Source organism: Lissotriton helveticus, chromosome 12, assembly GCF_964261635.1.
Source record: "Lissotriton helveticus chromosome 12, aLisHel1.1, whole genome shotgun sequence".
Taxonomy (NCBI): domain Eukaryota; kingdom Metazoa; phylum Chordata; class Amphibia; order Caudata; family Salamandridae; genus Lissotriton; species Lissotriton helveticus.
This window is the reverse complement of record NC_136073.1, coordinates 376,761,917-376,782,491: the sequence shown is the minus strand read 5'-3', so window position 1 is coordinate 376,782,491 and position 20,575 is coordinate 376,761,917. Positions and strand designations below refer to the sequence as shown.

The 20,575-nt window shown below is 46.5% G+C and overlaps 1 protein-coding gene across 2 annotated transcripts in view; it reads left to right on the top strand.

Moving 5' to 3' along the window:
• The window catches only part of RHPN2 (rhophilin Rho GTPase binding protein 2), a 217,301-nt gene extending 212,470 nt beyond the window's left edge, over positions 1-4,831 (top strand). Inside the window, exons 15-16 of one of the 2 annotated variants that reach the window (XR_013603773.1) lie at positions 86-1,669; positions 2,114-4,831. Coding sequence is in view for 1 of the 2 variants with exons in the window: in XM_078670447.1 (XP_078526573.1) it covers positions 86-343 (258 nt within the window). In the remaining variant the exon portion in view is untranslated. Of the gene's footprint in view, positions 1-85 lie in introns of both variants that reach the window. The other variant, XM_078670447.1, reaches the window with a different exon arrangement.
• The last annotated feature ends 15,744 nt before the right edge of the window (positions 4,832-20,575 follow it).

The following is a 20,575-nucleotide window of genomic DNA, read 5'->3' as shown; positions in this document are numbered from 1 at the left end:
TTGAATGCACATTTTCAGTTGAAATCATTTGGAAAATGTGAAAGGACGCTTTTGTAATTACTCTGTATTCTCTCTTTTTGTGCAGCATAACAAAAGTGCCACCTACTCTGTGGGAATGGAGAAATCCTACTCCATGATTGGTTTGTCTATTCATGAAGATAAAATTGATACGACCAAGAAGATCACAAAAAAACTGTCTTTTCTAAGTTGGGGAGTCAAAAATAGGCCGAAATCTGTAAGCACACTCTGTCTACCAGCTGCCGCCAAGGGACTGGACCAGAGGAAAGATCAGAGACTTGGGACCAGCTTTGCCGATCTGGACACTGAAAGTTCTTTGTACTAAACAGTTATAAGATTGTGAAAATGGACTTCTAAATTCATGAACCTATTTGTAAATATCCCTTATCATGAACCATTATATTTACTGAATATATACATATTTTTGAAATCCTGTAATATATTCCAGTTGAAGGTTATATTGAACACCCCTTTGAATTACTCCTGTACAAAACATGTGTAAACCAATGTTGTAAATGTGAAGCTGCTTTACATTGGTCACATACCTGTTTATGTGTGTGTTAGCTATATTTTGTGGCACTCAAATTTTATTTTATTGTACACTTATTTCATGGGCTGAAGTTTTGGTTTTAATCTATCACCTCTGCATTGTCAGAGACAAGGAATGATCATACTCTGTAATATGACTTAGTTTAAAACATAACCTATTTGGTTTAGCAGAATTAATGTTCATTTACTTACTGTCAACATATTGACTTAGGATGTTTACAGACAATCAAGTTTTAGATTGGATTTGATTTGCAATTTGTAAAGAGCAACCACCACCCTAAGGCATCAAGGCGCTGAAGACCGGCCGTCCAGAAAAGGATTGAAAAAGGGATTACCCAGATAGATGCTAGGCCGAGAAAAGCCAGGGTTTAAGAGCCTTTCTGAATGAGAAAACCGCAATTCTCTTGTGATTTATCTAGTTCACTTACAAATTCATCATGTAGTTTACAGCTACAAACTAAACACTTGAAAGTGGCTTGGTCAACACTGATTCTATCAAATACTCTAATATTGGGATCCAATATATGTGTATATATATATTGTTAGAATGGAAGCTGCATGCCTGACCTGATCCTTTTCCAAGAATCGCAATTATTTAACCTTAACACTATTTCATTTTGAACATACCTAAAATAATTTTTTTTATGCGGAATATTAAGCTGCACTTTCTAAATCTTCCCCAATGTCAAATCAAGCCATACGCTGAGAGGATAAATTAAATGGTGAAATCCTACATGGATAATATTTATGCACAGAAGATCACAAGATACGGCCTGTAAATGTTGAGTTAGAATTGTGAGTTGCATGTTATGTCCAGTTTTAGTTTGTCAGAAAAATTGTCTGGAGAATTGGAGGTATAGCTGGCAAAGACTAGGTTTATACTAGTCATGATCATGTCTCCTTCTGCACATAATGGTAACCAAAGACATTTACCTACCAGGAGGTATGCAGTATTTATGCCACATCTGATAATTTATGGAATGGATTGTGATGCAGAAGAGTGGGACAAGTTTTAGCTGACTCCGTCACCAGATAGGTTTTCCTTTCTGCAACATCACTGCAAAGTAGTAAATAAAAGGCACGTACAAAACTTTCCCTGAATGTTATACTAAGGGCCCGATTCTGATGCAGTTTGGAAAGCTTCCCAACTGAATAGGTTTGGGAATGGCTTCTAACCGACCGAATACGATGCATCTCGATGCTTCCAGATACAATTTGGTTGGACTCCCATTGACTTCAATGGAAGCCTTTGTTCCGGTCGAATGCATGGGCTCCCATTGAAGAAAGGGGTATCTGGGGAAAATAGGGCACCCCTGGTGCCTGCCACACTGTGCATGGCTGGTAAAGGAAGACCCATGGGTACCCCCATGAGCCCGATTGGGAACGCTCAGGTTTGGGTTGGAATATTCTGAACGCCTAACTCTCATCATACTCGGTCGGTTGGAAACTGTTCTGAGTCGGTGTGAAAGACACATTCCTGATCCGATTTGGACGTAGCAAAAGCCGTTGGGAGACCTTCCTAACCGTATCAGAATCAGGCCCTTAGTTTGGTAAATGATCTTGCCTGACCAGGGCAACACCAGCAGTTTTCTTTTCATTCATCCATAATCCTGCCCCATGAAGAATGAAAGACCCTTTACTTCAAATATGGGGTATTTTTGTAAAGGGAGCCTTCAGTGAGAAAATTAAAATACAACAATCTTCTAAGTTTTCATTCTTTAGGGTGTAAATTCTCCATTCTCTCTGGAAAAAGACACTTCATACCAGATTCCATTATAGTACATTATTAGTGAAAATGATAGTGGCCATAATTCCTGATGCCTTGTGTTACATCCGCCTCTTTTAGGCACACAAATTTACATCCGAGATACCTGCAAGTTCAGGTTCTGCGGGCTTTAGCAAACAGTTTGACTTCTAGTTATTTAAGATAAGGTAATTAGAAGGAGAAGAAATATAATGTGCAACCAAAAGGTGGCGATTATATGCACCTCATAAATTGAAACATAATTGAAGGGAACAAAGGATTGCAAGGCAGAAAAAAAAATCAAAATTTGAAAGAAGACCTTTTATGTTGTATAGCATAATTGGTTCATGCTATGGAAAATGCAGTCCAAATATTTTGTAAATGGCCACAGTGCTTTGTTTGATAAGACCATCCATCACATTGCGCCTCATCATGGTCTGTTGCGTGAACAGTGTCCGTCTTTGCCAACTGACATTGTCTCGGCATGTCGCTTTACTCAAATTGAATGAGGTCTTTTTTTTTTCTTTTTACTCGAAAGGTTAACCAGAGTAGAGCAGGGGGTTGTGAGGTAGGTTCATGTAGTTGAAGGCTGGAAAACATAGAAAAGCCACTGTTGTTTTTCTGAATAAAATCAATCTCCATTGGAGAAATAGCATCCTGGATTTAATTGAAAAACAATTCCGCATTTGTACCCAGTTAAAGGACCCCACCCCTGCTTATCCACCTTCTGCTTGACAGCACATCTTTTACAAATAGAATCAAATTTAATGTGTGCTTTCATATAGGTTTGAACAATACAACTTTTTATAGTGCTTCTAAGTCACAAGAAAAGTCATTCACTTAAAGTGCACTTTGATTTATGTTTACCGAAAACAAATGTAACGACACATTTTTACAAGAGATGTGAGATAATTAAGAGTTGCTGCAAACTATTTAACGTTAAAAGATTAATTTATTGTTGTGAAATAGGCAGACATCTTGTGAGAGTTGCAAGGTAAATTATATTCAGTTTATTAGATTGTCTTAAGCCAGTGCAGATGACTAAGGAAATTGAATTGTATCAGTTGACACACCTAGACATCTGTTCTCTTTGTTAATACCCCCTCTCTGGGCACATTAGAAAAATGTAGTGCTATTTAAATTACTTAACAATATTCCACCAGTCTTAAAATACTCTCTTGATTCCAATCCATGGCAGTCTGTTGCACCCCAGTGCTGTTTTCTATGCAGGGGTTAGAACTTTCTGTGGATCGATTTAATTATAAAGCAAAATGTGATGATGCAATGTCCTATTGGAGTATACTCTTATGTTAAAATGGGTAGTATAGCAAATCAAGTTGAATATTTCTTTTACAAGTCTCTGTAGGGGGGGCAGACAAAATAATAAATATTTATTTTATACTTAAAAATAATTTGACATCCTGTAATCTAGCTATTTTAGGCATATTTCGAGCTCTATTTTGGATTTTTCGAAATCTTTATTATGCTCCCTTCTTCTTCTTAGCCTTTCACTCTTTCTGTCATTTTTGTGCTATTGGCAAGTTTGCAGGGACAAAATACATGACATTTGAATGTTAGACAATTCTAAAATTTGATGCATCATCATCATCTAAGCCTTACTCAAATTTGAGGCATCATCCAAGCCTTACTGGCTTATGATCATGTAGCATTTCTTAATTTTTGTTCAGAGCAGTTGACGTTTAACATGTTATTCAAGTCGTAGTCACAAGCCAATGCACTTGTGAGAGTGCCGTTTCACATATGCACCTCCATCTTGTTAGCCAGGCCTTCATTTTTTCACAGCATGCGGCATCTGACCAATGGTGCCGTCCCTTTGTGTAAAGACCAGAGAATGGAATTGTAAAAAGTAGTTTTAACTTCCAAATGAGTAAAAAGAGGCCTTAAAAACGTAGTAAAGTTGCCAGGCTACAATATTTATACCCATGATCACTTGTTATAGGACAGCAAAGTACTCTTGGATTCAGTGGAGCCTCTTAAAGTTGTTAGATCACCATTCTCTTATACAGGCTCTTCAACGTGGATTGCCATTGTGTGAATCAAACCCCACTGTTAACGTGGTGATAATGCTGAAAATAATCACACACAACTGTTTCATAGTTGCTTAACGTCAGATGGAAAAATGTAAATATATATTTATTAATGGAGTAGGGCAATCACTTACTCCTCAGTGTCTTACGTAGTTACTTTTTGTGACCAATTGAATGTAAATATCTCAAGATTTATGTTAGGGTGAGACTTTCTACTCTGGAAGGATGATGCAGTCTTTTCTACAAGGCTGCTGACTTTGTAGTGACATGGACTGCTTAGCGTTTATATACACAGTGCTGCTCTAAAATCAGTCCCAAGGAAAACAAACGTGAACATGTTTATTGTGCAATATTTAGTTTAACATATTTAGAAGATAAAGTATTGTATCCGGATATGTCAAAACCATTTATAGTTACTTTATATTCTTTTATGTTGTCATGACTGAAATAAAAAAAATTGTTCTGAAAAACATATGTGCTCAACGGTTTCTGTTGTGTATTGATCTTAGTTTAAAGTGTACCTTAAATAATTAATTAATGCAAAACTCTGACCATCCTATACAGTAATGAAACTGCACTGTGGTGATTTCTCTCTCCGATGATGATGGCTGTCGAAACCTGTCTCTCAATCAGTGATGATCCGAAATGAAATAGTGTTTTATAAAGCGTGTGTATGCCAAGGCGTCTTCGCGCTAGAGCTGACAAATCCTAAAATAGAGGGGACAACATGAGATTAGGAGTTGGGTGCGAACAACTAAGTTTTGAGCACCTTTCTGAATATTTGTCTGTTTGTTTGGCATCTTAGGTTCAAAGGCAGAGTGTTCCAAAGTTTAGGGGCCAGGTGGAAGAAACGTCTTCCAGCCCACTTTACGGTCTTCACTCTGGGGATGACCAACAATGAGGTAGTTGATGATCTGAGACAGTGCTGAGGAACTTGCCGTCTAATTAGATTCTTGAACTATAACGGTCTAGTCCCGTGGAGGGTCTTGTGGACGATATATAAGGTCCTGAATTGTACCCTTGCCTGGACAGGCAGTCAGTGCAATTCTCAGATCCCTTTGGACACTGAGCTAAATTTGGCTAGTGTAAGTAGCGATCGTGCTGCTGCATTTTGGAGTTATTGAAGTTTGCGTAAAGTAACTTTATTTACACCGAAGTAAAGGGCATTGCAGTAGTCTATCCTGGATAACACTAGGGTCACTATCAGTGTTTTCCTTAAATCCATCAGGATAAATTAAAAAATAATTCTTATAATCTTCAGGGTGTGATAACAAGATAATGGAATGGACCCGATTTGACAAGGATAGCTGATCATAAAGAAGGACGCCTAGACATTTTACCTTCTTTACAGGGGATGGGCAGGATCCTACCCCTTACGCCCACCAAGCTGTATTCCAGAGGTCTGTGTTCTTACCAAAGAGTAGTACCTCTGTTTTATCGGTGTTTCATTTTAAGCAGTTATCACGCATCCAACCCATTATATGAGCCATACAGTTGTTGAATCTTTTTGCAAAATCACCAGGGTTTGAAAGAGACACCTCTATTTGTGTGTCATCAGCATAACAAATAGTGGTGAAACCCTGGGAGTGGATGAGTTTTGCAAGAGGGAGCCACATAGGCATTGAAGAAGGTTTGGGACAGTGAAGATCCTTGGGGCACTCCACATGGCAAGGCATATGGATGTGATTTGTGTCCACCAATCGTGACTTTGTTATGAATGATTCAAGTGTCTTAGAGGCTACACCAGTGATCCCCATTTCGGCTAAGCGATGAATGACAACTTGATGGTTTACTCTGTCAAATGCCGCTGAGAGGTCTAACAAAATAAGAATTTCCTTTCCTCCTCCATCTAACTAGCACCGGATCTCTTCGGTGGCTACAATGAGGGCTGACTCCGTACTGTGGAGAGGCTGATTATCGTTTGCTTCCAGGAAATCTCGCAGTTCTTCATTTAGCGCTTTTTCCAGAATTTTGGAGGGAAATATCTGGCAGGAAATTGGCAAATATTTCTTGATCTCAGTGGGTTCTAGAGTAGGTTTTTTTCAGGATGGGACGTAAAACGATTTTTTCCAAATATTTGGGAAAGATCCAGTGTTTAGTATGTTGTTTGAGAGAGGTGCTAAGTGGCCCGCTATGGTGTTAGGTGCTAAGTGGAGGACCGTAGCCGGACAAGGGTCCTGTGGGGAGTCTGATTTGGTAGACCTCCACTCGCTCGTGCGTTAGGCGGCTGAAACGGCTAAGCTGAGTCTGCTCAGTCTCTTCCCTATTTTAGGTTTAACCACACTACTGTCAAAATAAGGCCATGCTCTAATGGGAAGGTTTTTTTTGTACGATATTAAGTATCTCAAATGAATGCCAATGAGGAGAAACATATATGCAGGCCCCTAGCATTGTGCATCATTTCTTGCTAGAAGCATAATCCTGTTCTGATTGCTATCTCCATCTACAGATCCCTCACTTTAGAGTGAGTCCAAGGCCCCAGACTGGATCCGTAAAACTTTTCCATTGCATTGTTTTGGGGTGCCTCTCTCGGGCATCATGCGTCTCTGCGCAAATGCCACACAGCCCTGGAGCGGAGACACATATAAGCACAACCCCTGTGTTCTAACGTCAGTTCCTTTCTTTCTGTGCCTTTCTGACGCAGAGCTCAACTCTCAGCTTTGTTGGTTTTCTGCCGACTTTGAATGTTTTCACCACTGTATTAAGGAACAATGCCCTCACCCAAAACAACTGCAGGAAGCAGATGTTGATCACGGACCAACACAAGGTGTGTCTTTGGTGTCTAGACTCAGATCTGAAAGAAACAGGTTAGTATTAGATTCCTTACCTTAGAATATCCCCAGGCGTCAGTCTGGATCCGGAAACTTTTGCGTAGCAGTACCCCTGCGCGTCGGTAGGCGTCGTCTGCAGGCGTCCCCTGCGGCTCCGCGTCGTCGGCGTCGTGCGCCGTGATGACGTCGCTGGAGTATATAGACGCCGCCTCCGCGCGCTGACGTCAGTTCTTCTTTTTTCCGCGCCAGTTAGCGCAGATCCGAAGAGCAGTACTCCGGTCTTTTGACCAAGTGTTTGTAAAACTTAATCTTTCTACGGTGCCGGTAGGATGCCTGGGTTTAAGAGCTGCGACGAGTGCGACCGCATGATGTCGGTCACCGACCACCATCGACTCTGCCTCCGGTGTCTGGGCGCGGACCACGACGTGGAGTCCTGCGTCGACTGTCGGGCCTTGACTGGGAAAGCTAGGCGGGAGCGGTCCCGCAAGCTTCTCGAGCTCCGAGTGTCCGCCCCGCGTCGAGAGCGGTCCCGGTCCGGTCGGAGGTCGAGGGAGCGGTCGAGGGAACGATCGCGGAGCCGCCATGGGCGCTCCGGGAGTCGCCACCATTCCTCCGGTTCGTCAGGTAAGCACAAGAAGTCGGGGCGTCGCCATCGCACCCCCGACTCCCCCCGACGCCCGCGTGATGCGGCCGGGGGCTCGGGTGGCCCCAACCCCGCGGGCCCGCGTGGGTCGCCGACGCCGTCTACCCCATACCCGTCGGTCCCTGGGGAAGGCGCGTCGCGTGAGGAGATCGAGGCCTTCCTCATTGCTATGAGGGCGAGGTCTCCTCCGGCGGGGCCTTCGGCGCCTGCGGGGCCGTCGGTCCCGTCTGGGGGTCCGAGCGGTTCGGGTGCTTCTGCCCCGACGCCGCCGGTGGCTCCGGTCCCGGCGCCGCTGGGCCCCTCAGGTTCGTCGCCGGCTGGTCTCCCGGCCTCTCCGGCGTCGGTTCCTTTGGGCCAACCCGTGGTACCGCCTCCGCGTGGTGCAGCGACTCCGCCGTCGGCTCCGGCCGGCGTCGGGTCCCCGGCACCGACGCCGCGCGGCGCCACCCCCAATCCCTCCCCGACTCCGGACACGGAGTCGGACCGGCGTCGGCCGACGCCGGATCCGACGCCGATGGGGCCCGTTGACCCCGATGTCTATATCGTCGACCCAGAATATGGGTATGATGAGGATGAGTATGGAGAGGGTTGGGAGGGGTCTGAGGACCCTTTATCCCGTGCCTGCCAGTATGATGTGGACTGGGTAGGTGATCTGGGCGATGCCAGTGGCCTGGACGAGTCGCCCAACCCTGGGTTTGTCTCCCCGTCCCCTGTGGCGTCTGAGGCAGGTGCTGCCTATTCGGTGGTCCTGATGAGGGCTGCCAAGGCCTTACACCTTGAGCTCCCCGTCGCGAAGGTCAAACCGAACATTCTGACCGAAGTGTTTAAACCGCAGTCATGCCCCCAGGAGCCTCTGCTGCCGTTTAATGAGGCCCTGACGGATGTCCTTTTGGGCACCTGGTCCAGGCCCGCTTCCGGTGCGCCGGTTGACCGGAATGTGGCAAGGCGTCACCGTCCATGCTCGGACGACCCTGCCTTTTTATCCACCCATCCCTCCCCGGAGAGTCTGGTGATCCAGGCCTCCACTTCGCAGTCCGCATTTCCGTCGGCTCCGCCCGATCGGGAATCAAAGCGGTATGACCAGTTTGGTAAAAAGGTCTTTTCCTCTTTGAGCGCTGGACTGCGGTCTTGTAATACCGCGTGCCTCTTGGGCCGCTACACCCACTCCCTGTGGGATACGGTCGAAGAGTGTTTGCCGCAATGCCCCCAGGAAGTGCGGGACAAGCTCACCCGGGCCTTGGTTGAAGGCCGGGATGCGGCGCGGTACTCGATCCGTTGTGGTCTGGACACGACCGACTCCCTGGGACGGGCCATGTCCACGACGGTGGCGATTCGTCGCCATGCTTGGCTGAGATCTGCCAACTTCTCGCCAGACGTCCAAAATACACTCATGGACATGCCATTTGATGGCAGTCGCCTGTTTGGTGACAAAGCGGACCACGCGCTGGAGCGCTTCAAGGACTCCAGGGTCACGGCCAAGTCCTTGGGTCTTTCGACCCAGCGCCAGCAGACGGGTTCGTTTCGCCCCTTTCGTGGCCAAGGGAGGGGCGGTCCCACACGTGCTGCCAGCCACGCGCCGCAGAACGCTCCCCAGCGCGGTGGCGGCCGTGGTTTCCGCCGTGGTGGCGGTAGAGGCCAGCGGCGAGGTCAGTCCACGCCTCCCCCCGCTGCTGCATCCAAGCCTTCCTAGTCCGAGCTTTCGGGCTCACGTGACGCCAGTGGGTGGCAGGGTTCGCCATCACCATTCCCGCTGGCGCACGATAACATCGGACAGGTGGGTGCTGCAGCTCGTTCGAAGGGGCTACGCCCTCCCCTTCGAGTCCACTCCTCCAGCCATGCCACCGCAGAACCACCGTGTGTCGGGGGACCACTTGACACTTCTGCAGGAGGAAGTTACGGCCCTCTTGGCCAAGGGGGCCATCGAGCGCGTTCCTGGGCCAGAAGTAGGGTGTGGTTGCTACTCCCACTACTTTCTGGTGCCCAAGAAGGACAAAGGAGGCCTGCGTCCTATCTTGGACCTACGGAACGTCAACGGCTTCCTCCGGAAGGAGAAGTTCAAGATGTTGACTTTGGCTCAGGTCTTGGCTGCTCTAGACCCACGAGACTGGATGGTAGCGTTGGACTTGCAGGATGCGTATTTTCACATCCCCGTCCTGCCGGCCCACCGGCGTTACCTGCGGTTCACGGTAGGCCACGAGCACTTTCAGTTTATCGTGCTCCCCTTCGGCCTTACCAGCGCCCCACGGGTGTTCACGAAAGTGATGGCGGTGGTCGCAGCTCATCTGCGCCGGTTAGGGGTGTCAGTCTTCCCCTACCTCGACGACTGGTTGTTGAAGGCGGGCTCGCCCCAGACAGTCGTCCACCACCTTCAGATGACGGCAGACCTCCTGCACGAGCTGGGGTTTTCCATCAATGTGCCGAAATCACACCTGTGTCCCTCTCAAAAGCTCCTTTTCATCGGAGCGGTTCTCGACTCGGCGCAGTTTCGGGTTTATCCCCCGGAACGGCGGGTCCGGGATATTCAGGCTCTGATTCCCATCTTTCAGCCGTTATCCCGGGTTTCGGTCAGGTTGACGCTGCGGCTTCTGGGGCTGATGGCCTCCTGCATCCTACTGGTGCATCACGCCAGGTGGCGGATGCGGGCTCTGCAGTGGGACCTGAAGTTTCAGTGGGCCCAGCATCAGGGCAACCTATCCGACCATGTCCTGATCTCGGAGGGCACTGCGAGACAGTTGCAGTGGTGGCTTACGGACCGCGATTGGGTCAGAGGCAGATCCCTCTCCCTTCCCCAACCGGAGCACGTGGTTGTGACGGATGCGTCCCTCCAGGGCTGGGGTGGCCACTTGGGAGAGGCGGAGATCAGAGGCATCTGGTCTCCGGCGGAGTCCCGGCTCCATATCAACATGTTGGAGCTACGGGCGATTCGCCTAGCACTGAAGGCATTCCTCCCCTTTGTCAACGGGAGTGTAGTGCAGGTGTTCACGGACAACACCACCGCCATGTGGTACTGCAACAAACAGGGCGGTGTGGGGTCGTGGACCCTTTGCCAGGAGGCTCTGCGTCTCTGGCAATGGCTGGAACGTCAGGGCGTGACTCTGACGGTTCAACACCTGGCAGGTTCTCTGAACGCCAGGGCGGACGAACTCAGCCGTCGGTGCTCGGTGGATCACGAATGGCGTCTGAACTCGGACGTGGCGAGAGGCCTCTTTCAGCAATGGGGAGAGCCTTGGTTAGATCTATTCGCCACAGAAGAGAACGCGCAATGTCATCAGTTCTGCGCGTTGGAGTTTCCAAGACGGCACTCGCTCGGCGACGCCTTTCGGCGCGAGTGGAGTTGCGGTCTGTTGTACGCCTTTCCGCCTATACCACTTCTGCCCAGAGTGCTGAAGAAGATCAGGCGCGACCGGGCCCAAGTTATCCTTGTGGCTCCGGACTGGGCTCGAAGGTACTGGTATCCCGAGCTACTCAGCATGACAGTCGGTCCCTCGATCCGCCTGCCCCTTCAGGAGGACCTTCTGTCGCAGCAGCAGGGGACGGTCCTCCACCCGAACCTGTCCAGTCTCCACCTCCATGCTTGGAGATTGAGCGGCGACAGTTGAGGCCATTTGACTTGCCTCCTGAAGTCTGTGATGTTATTCTGGCAGCCAGGCGTCCCTCCACAAAGTCGGTATACGCCTGCCGGTGGAACAGATTTGTGGCATGGTGCACAGCAAAGGCTGTGGACCCCCTTTCTGCCCCTCTGTCTGAGGTTCTCCTCTTCCTTCTTTCCCTTGCCCAGCAGGGCTCTGCTCTGGGCACTATCAAGGGCTATCTTTCGGCCCTTTCCGCCTTCTTAAGGCTACCTGATCAGCCATCTTTATTCAAGTCCCCTATTGTATTACGATTCTTGAAAGGCATCACGCACATGTATCCACCTGCTCCGTTCGTGATGCCTCAGTGGGACTTGAACCTGGTTCTGACTTTCCTGATGTGTGCTCCCTTTGAGCCTCTTCATTCCTGTCCTCTCCGTCTTCTCACTTTAAAGACGGCCTTCCTGGTTGCCATCACCTCTGCCAGGAGAGTGAGTGAGCTCCAGGCCCTTTCTGTTAAACCTCCTTTCTTGTCTGTTCATCCTGACAAGGTGGTTCTTAGGACTAGACCTTCTTTCCTGCCCAAGGTAGTCTCTGCTTTTCACATTGGGCAGTCCATCACCTTGCCCTCCTTCTTCCCGCCTCCGCATCCTTCAAAGGATGAAGAGCGGCTCCATCGTCTGGACCCAAAACGTGCGCTTTCATTTTACATGGATCGCACACGCCAGTTCCGGGTGGATGACCAACTGTTTGTTGGCTACGTGGGTGAGAAGAAGGGAAGGGCGGTACAGAAACGAACCATCTCTCGGTGGGTCGTCCTGTGCATCAAAGCATGCTACTCTTTGGCTCGGAAGGAGCCTCCTGTTGGGCTGAGGGCCCATTCCACTCGGGCTACGGCGGCTACTACTGCCCTGGGCCGGGGAGTCCCTTTGCAGGACATTTGCCAGGCGGCTACGTGGGCCTCGCTGCACACCTTTGCGAGGCACTACTGCCTGGACAGTCAAGTCTGGAGGGATGGCTTCTTTGGCCGTTCGGTCCTCCAGGACTTTCTGGTGTAGGTTGTATTGGTTCGCAGACCTACCACCGGGGTTGGTATTGCTGGGGTATCTATTCTAAGGTAAGGAATCTAATACTAACCTGTTTCTTTCAGATGAACAAGTTACTTACCTTCGGTAACGATATATCTGTAAGAAACAGTAGTTAGTATTAGATTCCTTACCGCCCCACCCATCCTCCCCGTTCTGCGAACTGATACCTAGGGCTAAGGACATCCCTTTCAGGGCCCTAGTTTCAAATGGCACCAGTGTTAGTTCTCACATGGCTCTGCGTGTTCTGGCGCGGAAAAGCTGTGTGCAAAGAACTGACGTCAGCGCGCGGAGGCGGCGTCTATATACTCCAGCGATGTCATCACGGCGCACGACGCCGACGACGCGGAGCCGCAGGGGACGCCTGCAGACGACGCCTACCGACGCGCAGGGGTACTGCTACGCAAAAGTTTCCGGATCCAGACTGACGCCTGGGGATATTCTAAGGTAAGGAATCTAATACTAACTACTGTTTCTTACAGATATATCTTTACCGAAGGTAAGTAACTTGTTCGACAGGACTCTTAAGTTGTGCAAAAAGTGTGCCATCATGCCCCGGAAGGAGACCTGAGAGCGGATTCGAAGCTGTAAGTCACCGAAAATAAGATGCCATTGTGGCCTTCACACGTAGGTCCCCGAACATGTTCCAAGACACGGGCACGGACAGTCCGTTACCATGACAGTTCATCGTTGCCCTGATGACCTCCAGTACTTCGAAGTCCTCCAGTAAGCCGAAGACCAAGTTCAAGCATAAGAAAGTGGAACTTGACCTAATTCCCTCCGCTATGGCATCATGATCTCAGTTGCACTCCTCGAAAGCCTCAGGCCGCAAAGCAAATTCCTCAGTTGGTTCTAACACTCCCTACATTTCCCACGCCGTCATTGACCCCACAGCATATGGAGGCCTTCAAGGAGGTCATGCTGCAAATGTTTGGAGCACTTGCAGCTCCCTCTGGTGCGCCTACAGACCCCGTAGAACCGCAGAGGCCTCAGTCAGGTTACCGCGTGTGGGTCCATCCCTGCCGCAGTCTGCCCTCTTGGAACCCACTACCAGGTCCATACTGATGTCAGCACAGACTTCTCCACACCCGAAATCCACGCTGATCTCTGCCACCCCAGTGCAGGTAGGGCTAGAAGATGATCTAGTGCTGATGCCATTGTTGGATCTCACACCGACTTTGGCTCCAGCCTGAACAATGTACTATGAAATAACGTGCAGCTGATCATCATGCATCCTGATTCTAATCCATTGCCTCTGCCATGTCACACCTACTAGCAGAGGCTTCGATGTATCTTTGTTTTTATTTTATTTATTTTAAGAGTTTTATATAGCGCTGCTCGACCCGGAGGTATCAGAGCGCTTTACATGAGGAATTTAGCATATTACAAACGTTACAAAATTTACATAAAAGATCGTTGCGAGGAAGAGGAAAAACAAGGTTATACAAATACATCTAATGATTAGATCATTACAAAAACAGAAGATATTCAGGAGCAATGGGAGCGAGGGAAAATAGGGGTAAGGGAAAAGAGGGAGAAGGGAAATGTGGGAATGAGTGGGAGCAGGGAAAAAGGAACTGACAAAGGACGGAACAAGACGGCAGGTCAGGATCAGAGGAGAGGGTGAGAAGGAAGATGGGGACAAGAAAAGGGGTTCTGGGAGAGGAGGTCATCGGAGGAAGATATAAAGAGACAGCAGCGAAAGGACGAGGAGTGCCATGCACCAATGTCCGGCTGGGTAGGTGACGGCCGCGGGTGCTAGACTCCTCTATAGCCGAACCAAGCGGCTCCACCGGGCATCGGCCATGTCGTCTCAACGTCTTTACATAAGTTTCCACAAAATTATAGAATTATACCAGTTACAAGTTACATGAGGAATTTAGCATATTAGAAACGTTACAGAATTTACATGAAAGATCGTTGCGAGGAAGAGGAAAAACAAGGTTATACAGATACATCTAATGATTAGATCATTACAAAAACAAAAGATATTAAGGTGCAATGGGAGCTAGGGAAAAGGGGGAGAAGAGAAGGGAAACGTGGGAATGAGTGGGAGCAGGGAGAAAGGAACGGACAAAGGACGGAACAAGATGGCAGGTAGGGTCAGAGGAGAGGGTGAGAAGGAAGATGGGGACAAGAAAAGGGATTCTGAGAGAGGGAGAGGAGGTCCTCGGAGGAAGATATAAAGAGACAGCAGCGAAAGGACGAGGAGTGCCATGCACCAATGTCCGGCTGGGTAGGTGACGGCCGCGGGCGCCAGACTCCTCTATAGCCGAACCAAGCAGCTCCACCAGGCAATGGCCATGTCGTCTCAACGGCTTTACATAAGGTTCCAAAAAAACAGATGAACATGAAAATCAAGATCAGAAAGAACGGGGAAAGCACCCAGAGTAGGAGGCACCCCAAGATGTCAATGATAAGGACGGCTTGCTCCCCTTTCGCTATGCTGATAATCCCTTGTATTGTGATTTACAGAATGCCAGTGGGCATGACACCTCACCTGTGAGAGCTTGACTTGCCCCTTAAGCCAACAGCGGGAGAAGTGCCTTGTTTGCAGTGTGATGCAAAGGGTGGCTGGGGCACTAGAATTGCAGATACCCACAGTCCAGGCCAAACCAAATGTTCTAATGGACATGTTGAAGCATAGGCCAGCAACTTCTGAGCCCTTACTTCATTTTAACAATGCCTTCACTCACAGTTTGATGCCCACTTGGTTGAAGCCTTGTTCTTACACACCTGTGAATAGGCAGGTGGCCAGAAGTCAGAGACATGTGCCGGTTGACCTGAATTTTCTCACAGAGGACACTACTCCAGAAGGTATTATTGTAGAGGCCTCGAACAGTAAAATGAACACTTCCTTTCCAACCACTCCTCTGGAAAGGGAATCCAAGAGAACTGATTATTTTAGCAAGAGCACATTTTCTTTGGCCAGCCTAGCACTCCATCAATGCGGTTTGTTTGCTGGGCTGTTCTAAACATGACCCATGGAACATGGTCAGCATTTGTTCAAATGTACCCTGATAAATCTAGGTTCTGTTGAACACGTGGATAAGAATATTATCCCACCTGTTAGACATTTACACATAATCCTGAAAGTATAACGTGTAGTTGGTGGGGAAGTGGGCATATATATTTTCAAGAATTGTTGCATGGCATTGTTCTTACATATTGCTTTCTTAATGGAACCATGTTGTTTAGTGTTCTTGTGTTGGATAATATCAATTTTGTTTCAGAGACACAATGTTTCATCTTAGGAGGTGGACAGGAAATGTGCTTAGGAGAAAAACCTAGAAGTATATTGTTTTCCAAAAATAGTTTGGAAATGAATCAAGAGGATATCTCCAGGTATTTTAAGACGAAGATTCTAGTATTTGTGTGCTGGATATGCAATTGAGGACGATATTTATGATGTGATCTCTGTGGTCTTTTAGAGGTTGCTGATCTGAAATGGCATTAAAAAAAATGATCACATAATGAAAGCCTCAAATCTCGACATAAAATTAAAGAGTTTCTAGAGTGCCCGCAAAACATGGTGGTAAAAAAAGAAAAGAAATGGTGACAGTTAAATTATTCACCCACAAAGCAAGCAAAATAGTTCAGTTAACAAAAGAGAGGAACAGCATTTAGACTCCTCAAAGATTTAAGTCAAGGGCTTTCACTGCAAATTGAAGCTCACACCACATAAGGCAGGAGCTGGAAAAAGTAGTGAGTGTCGAAACAAGACCAGGAGAGGAAGGATGGTGTAGGGAGCTTCCAAGCAAGTGGACGATAATGAACACCTTTCCATCGAATGTCGAACAATGGGGATAAAAGATGGGGTCCTCTGCTCCATGCGGAGTAGAGACCACATGACTATAAGGGACAGAAGTACGGACAAGGTGTACAAGAAATGCAGATCATGTTAAGCATGCAGGATAGTTCTTCCTTTCTGTCTGTTAAAATGCTTCAGAGTCCTTGAATCAGGATTTTCAAGTGCTCGTAGTAATGAATAGAAATAACTCACATCAAGCAGTGAATAGACATTAGAATTTTTGCTTCTTGAAATCCAAAAGAGACTGAATCCATCAGGAAGAGAGTTCCCGGGAATGGCTCTAACGGAGGAAAACATCCCGATTACTAATCCTCATTATATTAATACATAGTCTGTCTTCTGCATTACAGTCCAAAAATTGAACATCAGTTTTGTCTGGGAGAACCGTGACCGTGCTAGCCATTTATGTGTAACATTTTTCAGTTTCTCTCTTCAGATGAGAATTCACCTTTCACCAGGAGTCCATGCTTGTTCTATCCAAGCAGTACCACAACAGCCAAAGGTAGACCGCACAAGAGGGACAGGCCAAGGGGAATCTTGACTACGATGACAGAGTAGGGACACAACTTAAGATCACCGATAACCAATAAGTGCACTGCCACTACGCAACTTCCTCATCACAGTCGACACATAATGAAGATATTCTAGATAGTAGCAAGTCATCTAGTAGCACCCTTTGCCAGTCACCCATAACGGCCTGTGTATGCACACTGGTCCCAGCACATTGCTTAAGAAGGCAAGTGATCTGTTGAGGTATCAACAGCTTGAGGGTTGATGAAAAGTTTGGACATAGCTTAAGATTGTCTTCAGGGAATTAAAGATTAAAATTCGAGAATGCGTCCGAACGATATTGTGTTGTACACATTATTTGTGGGATCCCTTTCTTTGATCTGAAAAGTCAAAGACAATCCACAAGGATATATTTACAAATCCTTATTTAACACAGACCTAGAGAATATGAGATGATACAAGGTTAATATAGTAAAATTAAGCAAAACATTATCACAGACAAGTATTATAAATTAAACAGATATTTACCATTCCTAACATATTAGTACAAGTATTGGCAAAGCCAAAAGGTCTCGGCATGGCTAAAAGACATTCACATTGACAAGGCCAATAGCGTGGGCATTGCAGAGATCTATTGGCTTTGCCAGTGCTTGTTTCGTGTTGATGAGGTCTTACTAAACAAATGTGGAAGTGATCATGAGAAACAGTTGAGGAGCTTAAAAGTGAAGAGTATGTGGCGTAGCTGCCGACAGGGGAACTGGGGAACCAGGTTAGATTATCAGGGTTGGCTGAACAATTTGTGATTCAGAGCAAATCACTTATGCTTCCCCCACCAACTACAATGGGTGCATCATTGTGTAATGTGACTGGAGAGCACTGAAAGCGCTCCAATACCATCTGCTGGTGTTAGCACTACAGCAAAATGGAGGACGGATTGAGTGCTCCAATACCATTGAATCGTGCAAAAAAAAAAAGTAGGGAGGTAGCAGGGAAGCAGGAGGGGATGGGGAGATGGGCAAGCAACGACAGGGGTGGGGGGGGACTTAATTGAAGCAGGATCAGCGACAAAAATAAATGTGTCATTGTGTAAGCTAACTGGTGAGCACTTAAAGCGCTCCAATACCATTGCCTTGTGTTTGCGCTATGGCAAGATGGACGAAGGAGCAAGCGCTCCAATACCATCAATCGTTGGAAAAAAATAAAGTGCTGTTTGTGTTTTAACAAATTTTTAAGAAATGGATTAATTTATTTACACATGCATGCTTTTTACTGGTATGTGTGCATATGCACAAGGGAGAGTACTCCTATGGAGTGCTTGAAAACAAAGAAAAAAATGGTTCTGCTAACCGGAAGCAGTGTAAGGAAACTTACTTGGTTCAAGCGCTATATGAGGGTCAATCACAAAAAGAGGGCATGACGTCTGCATGCCGTGACAAATGTCATCAAAGAAAATAAGAGTGATGAAGAAGTTTGCCAATAGCAGGAGATGGTAGGCAGACTGAAGTGCTATATCTGGAGCATGCTTTAAAGGTGCTGTGCCTGAGAATTAAATCTTAGCGTGGGGACACTTCGGTTGAAGGAACCATGCGATCTATAGATAGTTTTATTTTAATGAGCGACCAGTAAGCACAAAGATGGAACATAACATGTCTATTCGGCACAGCGCATGCGCTAACTAGCAGACCTAAAAAGTGCGCCAGAGCATGCATTGATATTTCTGCAAATTTGCTAGAAAGGTAAACCTTCTAATCCCCCAATATCTCTTCTTAGGTACGCAATGATGAGAGCACCATTTGTAGAGTTAGTGTTCAAGGTTCTTGAGCAGACTGGCAGAGCATCCTGTGGAATTCGAAACATCCTCTTGGAGCAATTATAATATTGGTTCCCGCACCAGACATCAAGCCAAAGCAAAGGAAGTCCTACTTGGATAAGGTAATGCACGGGTTATTGACAAGACAATACTGCTGAGCATGTGCAATACTTTACGCTTATAATTTTAACTTATATGCATGCATTGTGACTGAAAGCAAATCAAAACCATGAGGACTCAACAGAAAAGTTTCATAGTATGAAGTCATTAGTAAAGAACCATTTCTCGTTACCTGGTGATATTCATGAGAGAAGGGTTACCAAATGATTGCAAGTAACCAACGTACACCAAAGATCAAACTAACAAATGTAGGACTCTAAAGACAGTAATCGTCCAACCTCCAGGAGTGGTGATGTCAGTAACTATGCCTGACGACCAAGTAGAGAGCGTCACCAACAAAAAGCACATCCAATGACATCTCACAAGAGCCAGGGGTCCATCCACCAACAGGTGTACTACTTCGGGTAAAATCGAGTTAAAGTAAAAGACGATCGCAGGAAATAAACACCAGATACACAGTATAGTGAAATATTCTACATATGTATTTCCAAAACAGGAGTAAGTCGCCACGACCAAACTACAACCAGCCTGAGAATAGCGGATTGAAGAGAATTGGTGGGATTTAAAGAATACCTGGTTCAGGGTATGCTGCATGAAATGGCACGTTCCATGTAACAGGTACACAAACAGTAAATAGATTAACATAGCTGAACGAAGCAAATAAGACATTTAGGCAATGAGGCCAAAAAAATACATATCAGGTTAAAAATGCACTTCTCTGTTTACCACACTGCAGAGAATTAAACCAAATCCTCATTAGCCCGAATCTGGTCTGGGGTGCTTAGTTTCCTTCCGGAGGAGATCTGGCATGGTAGTTTGTGATGGACTGTTCCTAGAGGAGAAGAACCAATAGATAGATAGATAGATAGATAGACAGGCAGACAGACAGACAGACAGACAGATAATGACTGTACTCTGTCTGGCGTGGGAGAGTGGGCGAACAACAATGAAGTGGAATTCAGCCACTAGCGATCACCAATAGCTGAGATTATTTCAAGCATTCCACCCATCCCCTTGTTGTGAGAATAGGAAGTCATCACTCACCATTGACTTCAAAAGTAGTACTGGAGTCCAACAAGATGGATTAGACAGACAGAGAAACGATTCCCTTTGGCACGTTAAAACTTAATCATCTGCCATTTATCGGATTTAAGACCAAGGACCCATTGGATTTTAATTATTTTTATTCCCTCATTCTCTACTGGCCACTTGCTTTCACAAACACCATATTTGTACTTTCAAGGAGAATTTCAAAAAGTATTTTGAGAGAAAGCATTTGCCCTCTTTTTTTAAACTATGCATTAGACGTGCATTTCTTTGCACAGCGCTTTCATTTCTCCATGCCCTCGCGGGGCACAATTACCCGTGCTTTGCCGCTGTCAATTAATGAATGGCAGCCTTGGGTCTCGCCATTCCTTATCCGCAGCGAAGCAAGAAAATATGCAACTATTTAAAGGAACACACTAGAAGCGACCTGGAAATATATATGGGATTACCATTGTCAGAAAGCAACCTACTTACTATTCCATTTTCAAAGACGCATTCTCTATGAAAGTTCCCTCAATATGACTTTTTTTTTTTAAACTGTCTAGGAAAACATACCCGATACAATAATCGTTCAGTTAGTGATTGCATTAATTTTAATGTCTCCCAATACGTAAAATAGCAATTTTAACATTATGACCGAACTTCGAGCTGTGGAGGGTGTGCACTACTGAGCCAGGATACCTGGTGCATACTGGTGCACTGCAATTATGCCCCAATATTTGCACTGCACAAATTATTTAGCTTGTGCCATGTGTCGTTTATCAGCGGGTTTTGGGGGCAAATAGTAATGAAAAAAAAGAAAGCAGCCTTTTTTTACACCCATGTTTTTGGCTCCAGCCCCCTATCCCAC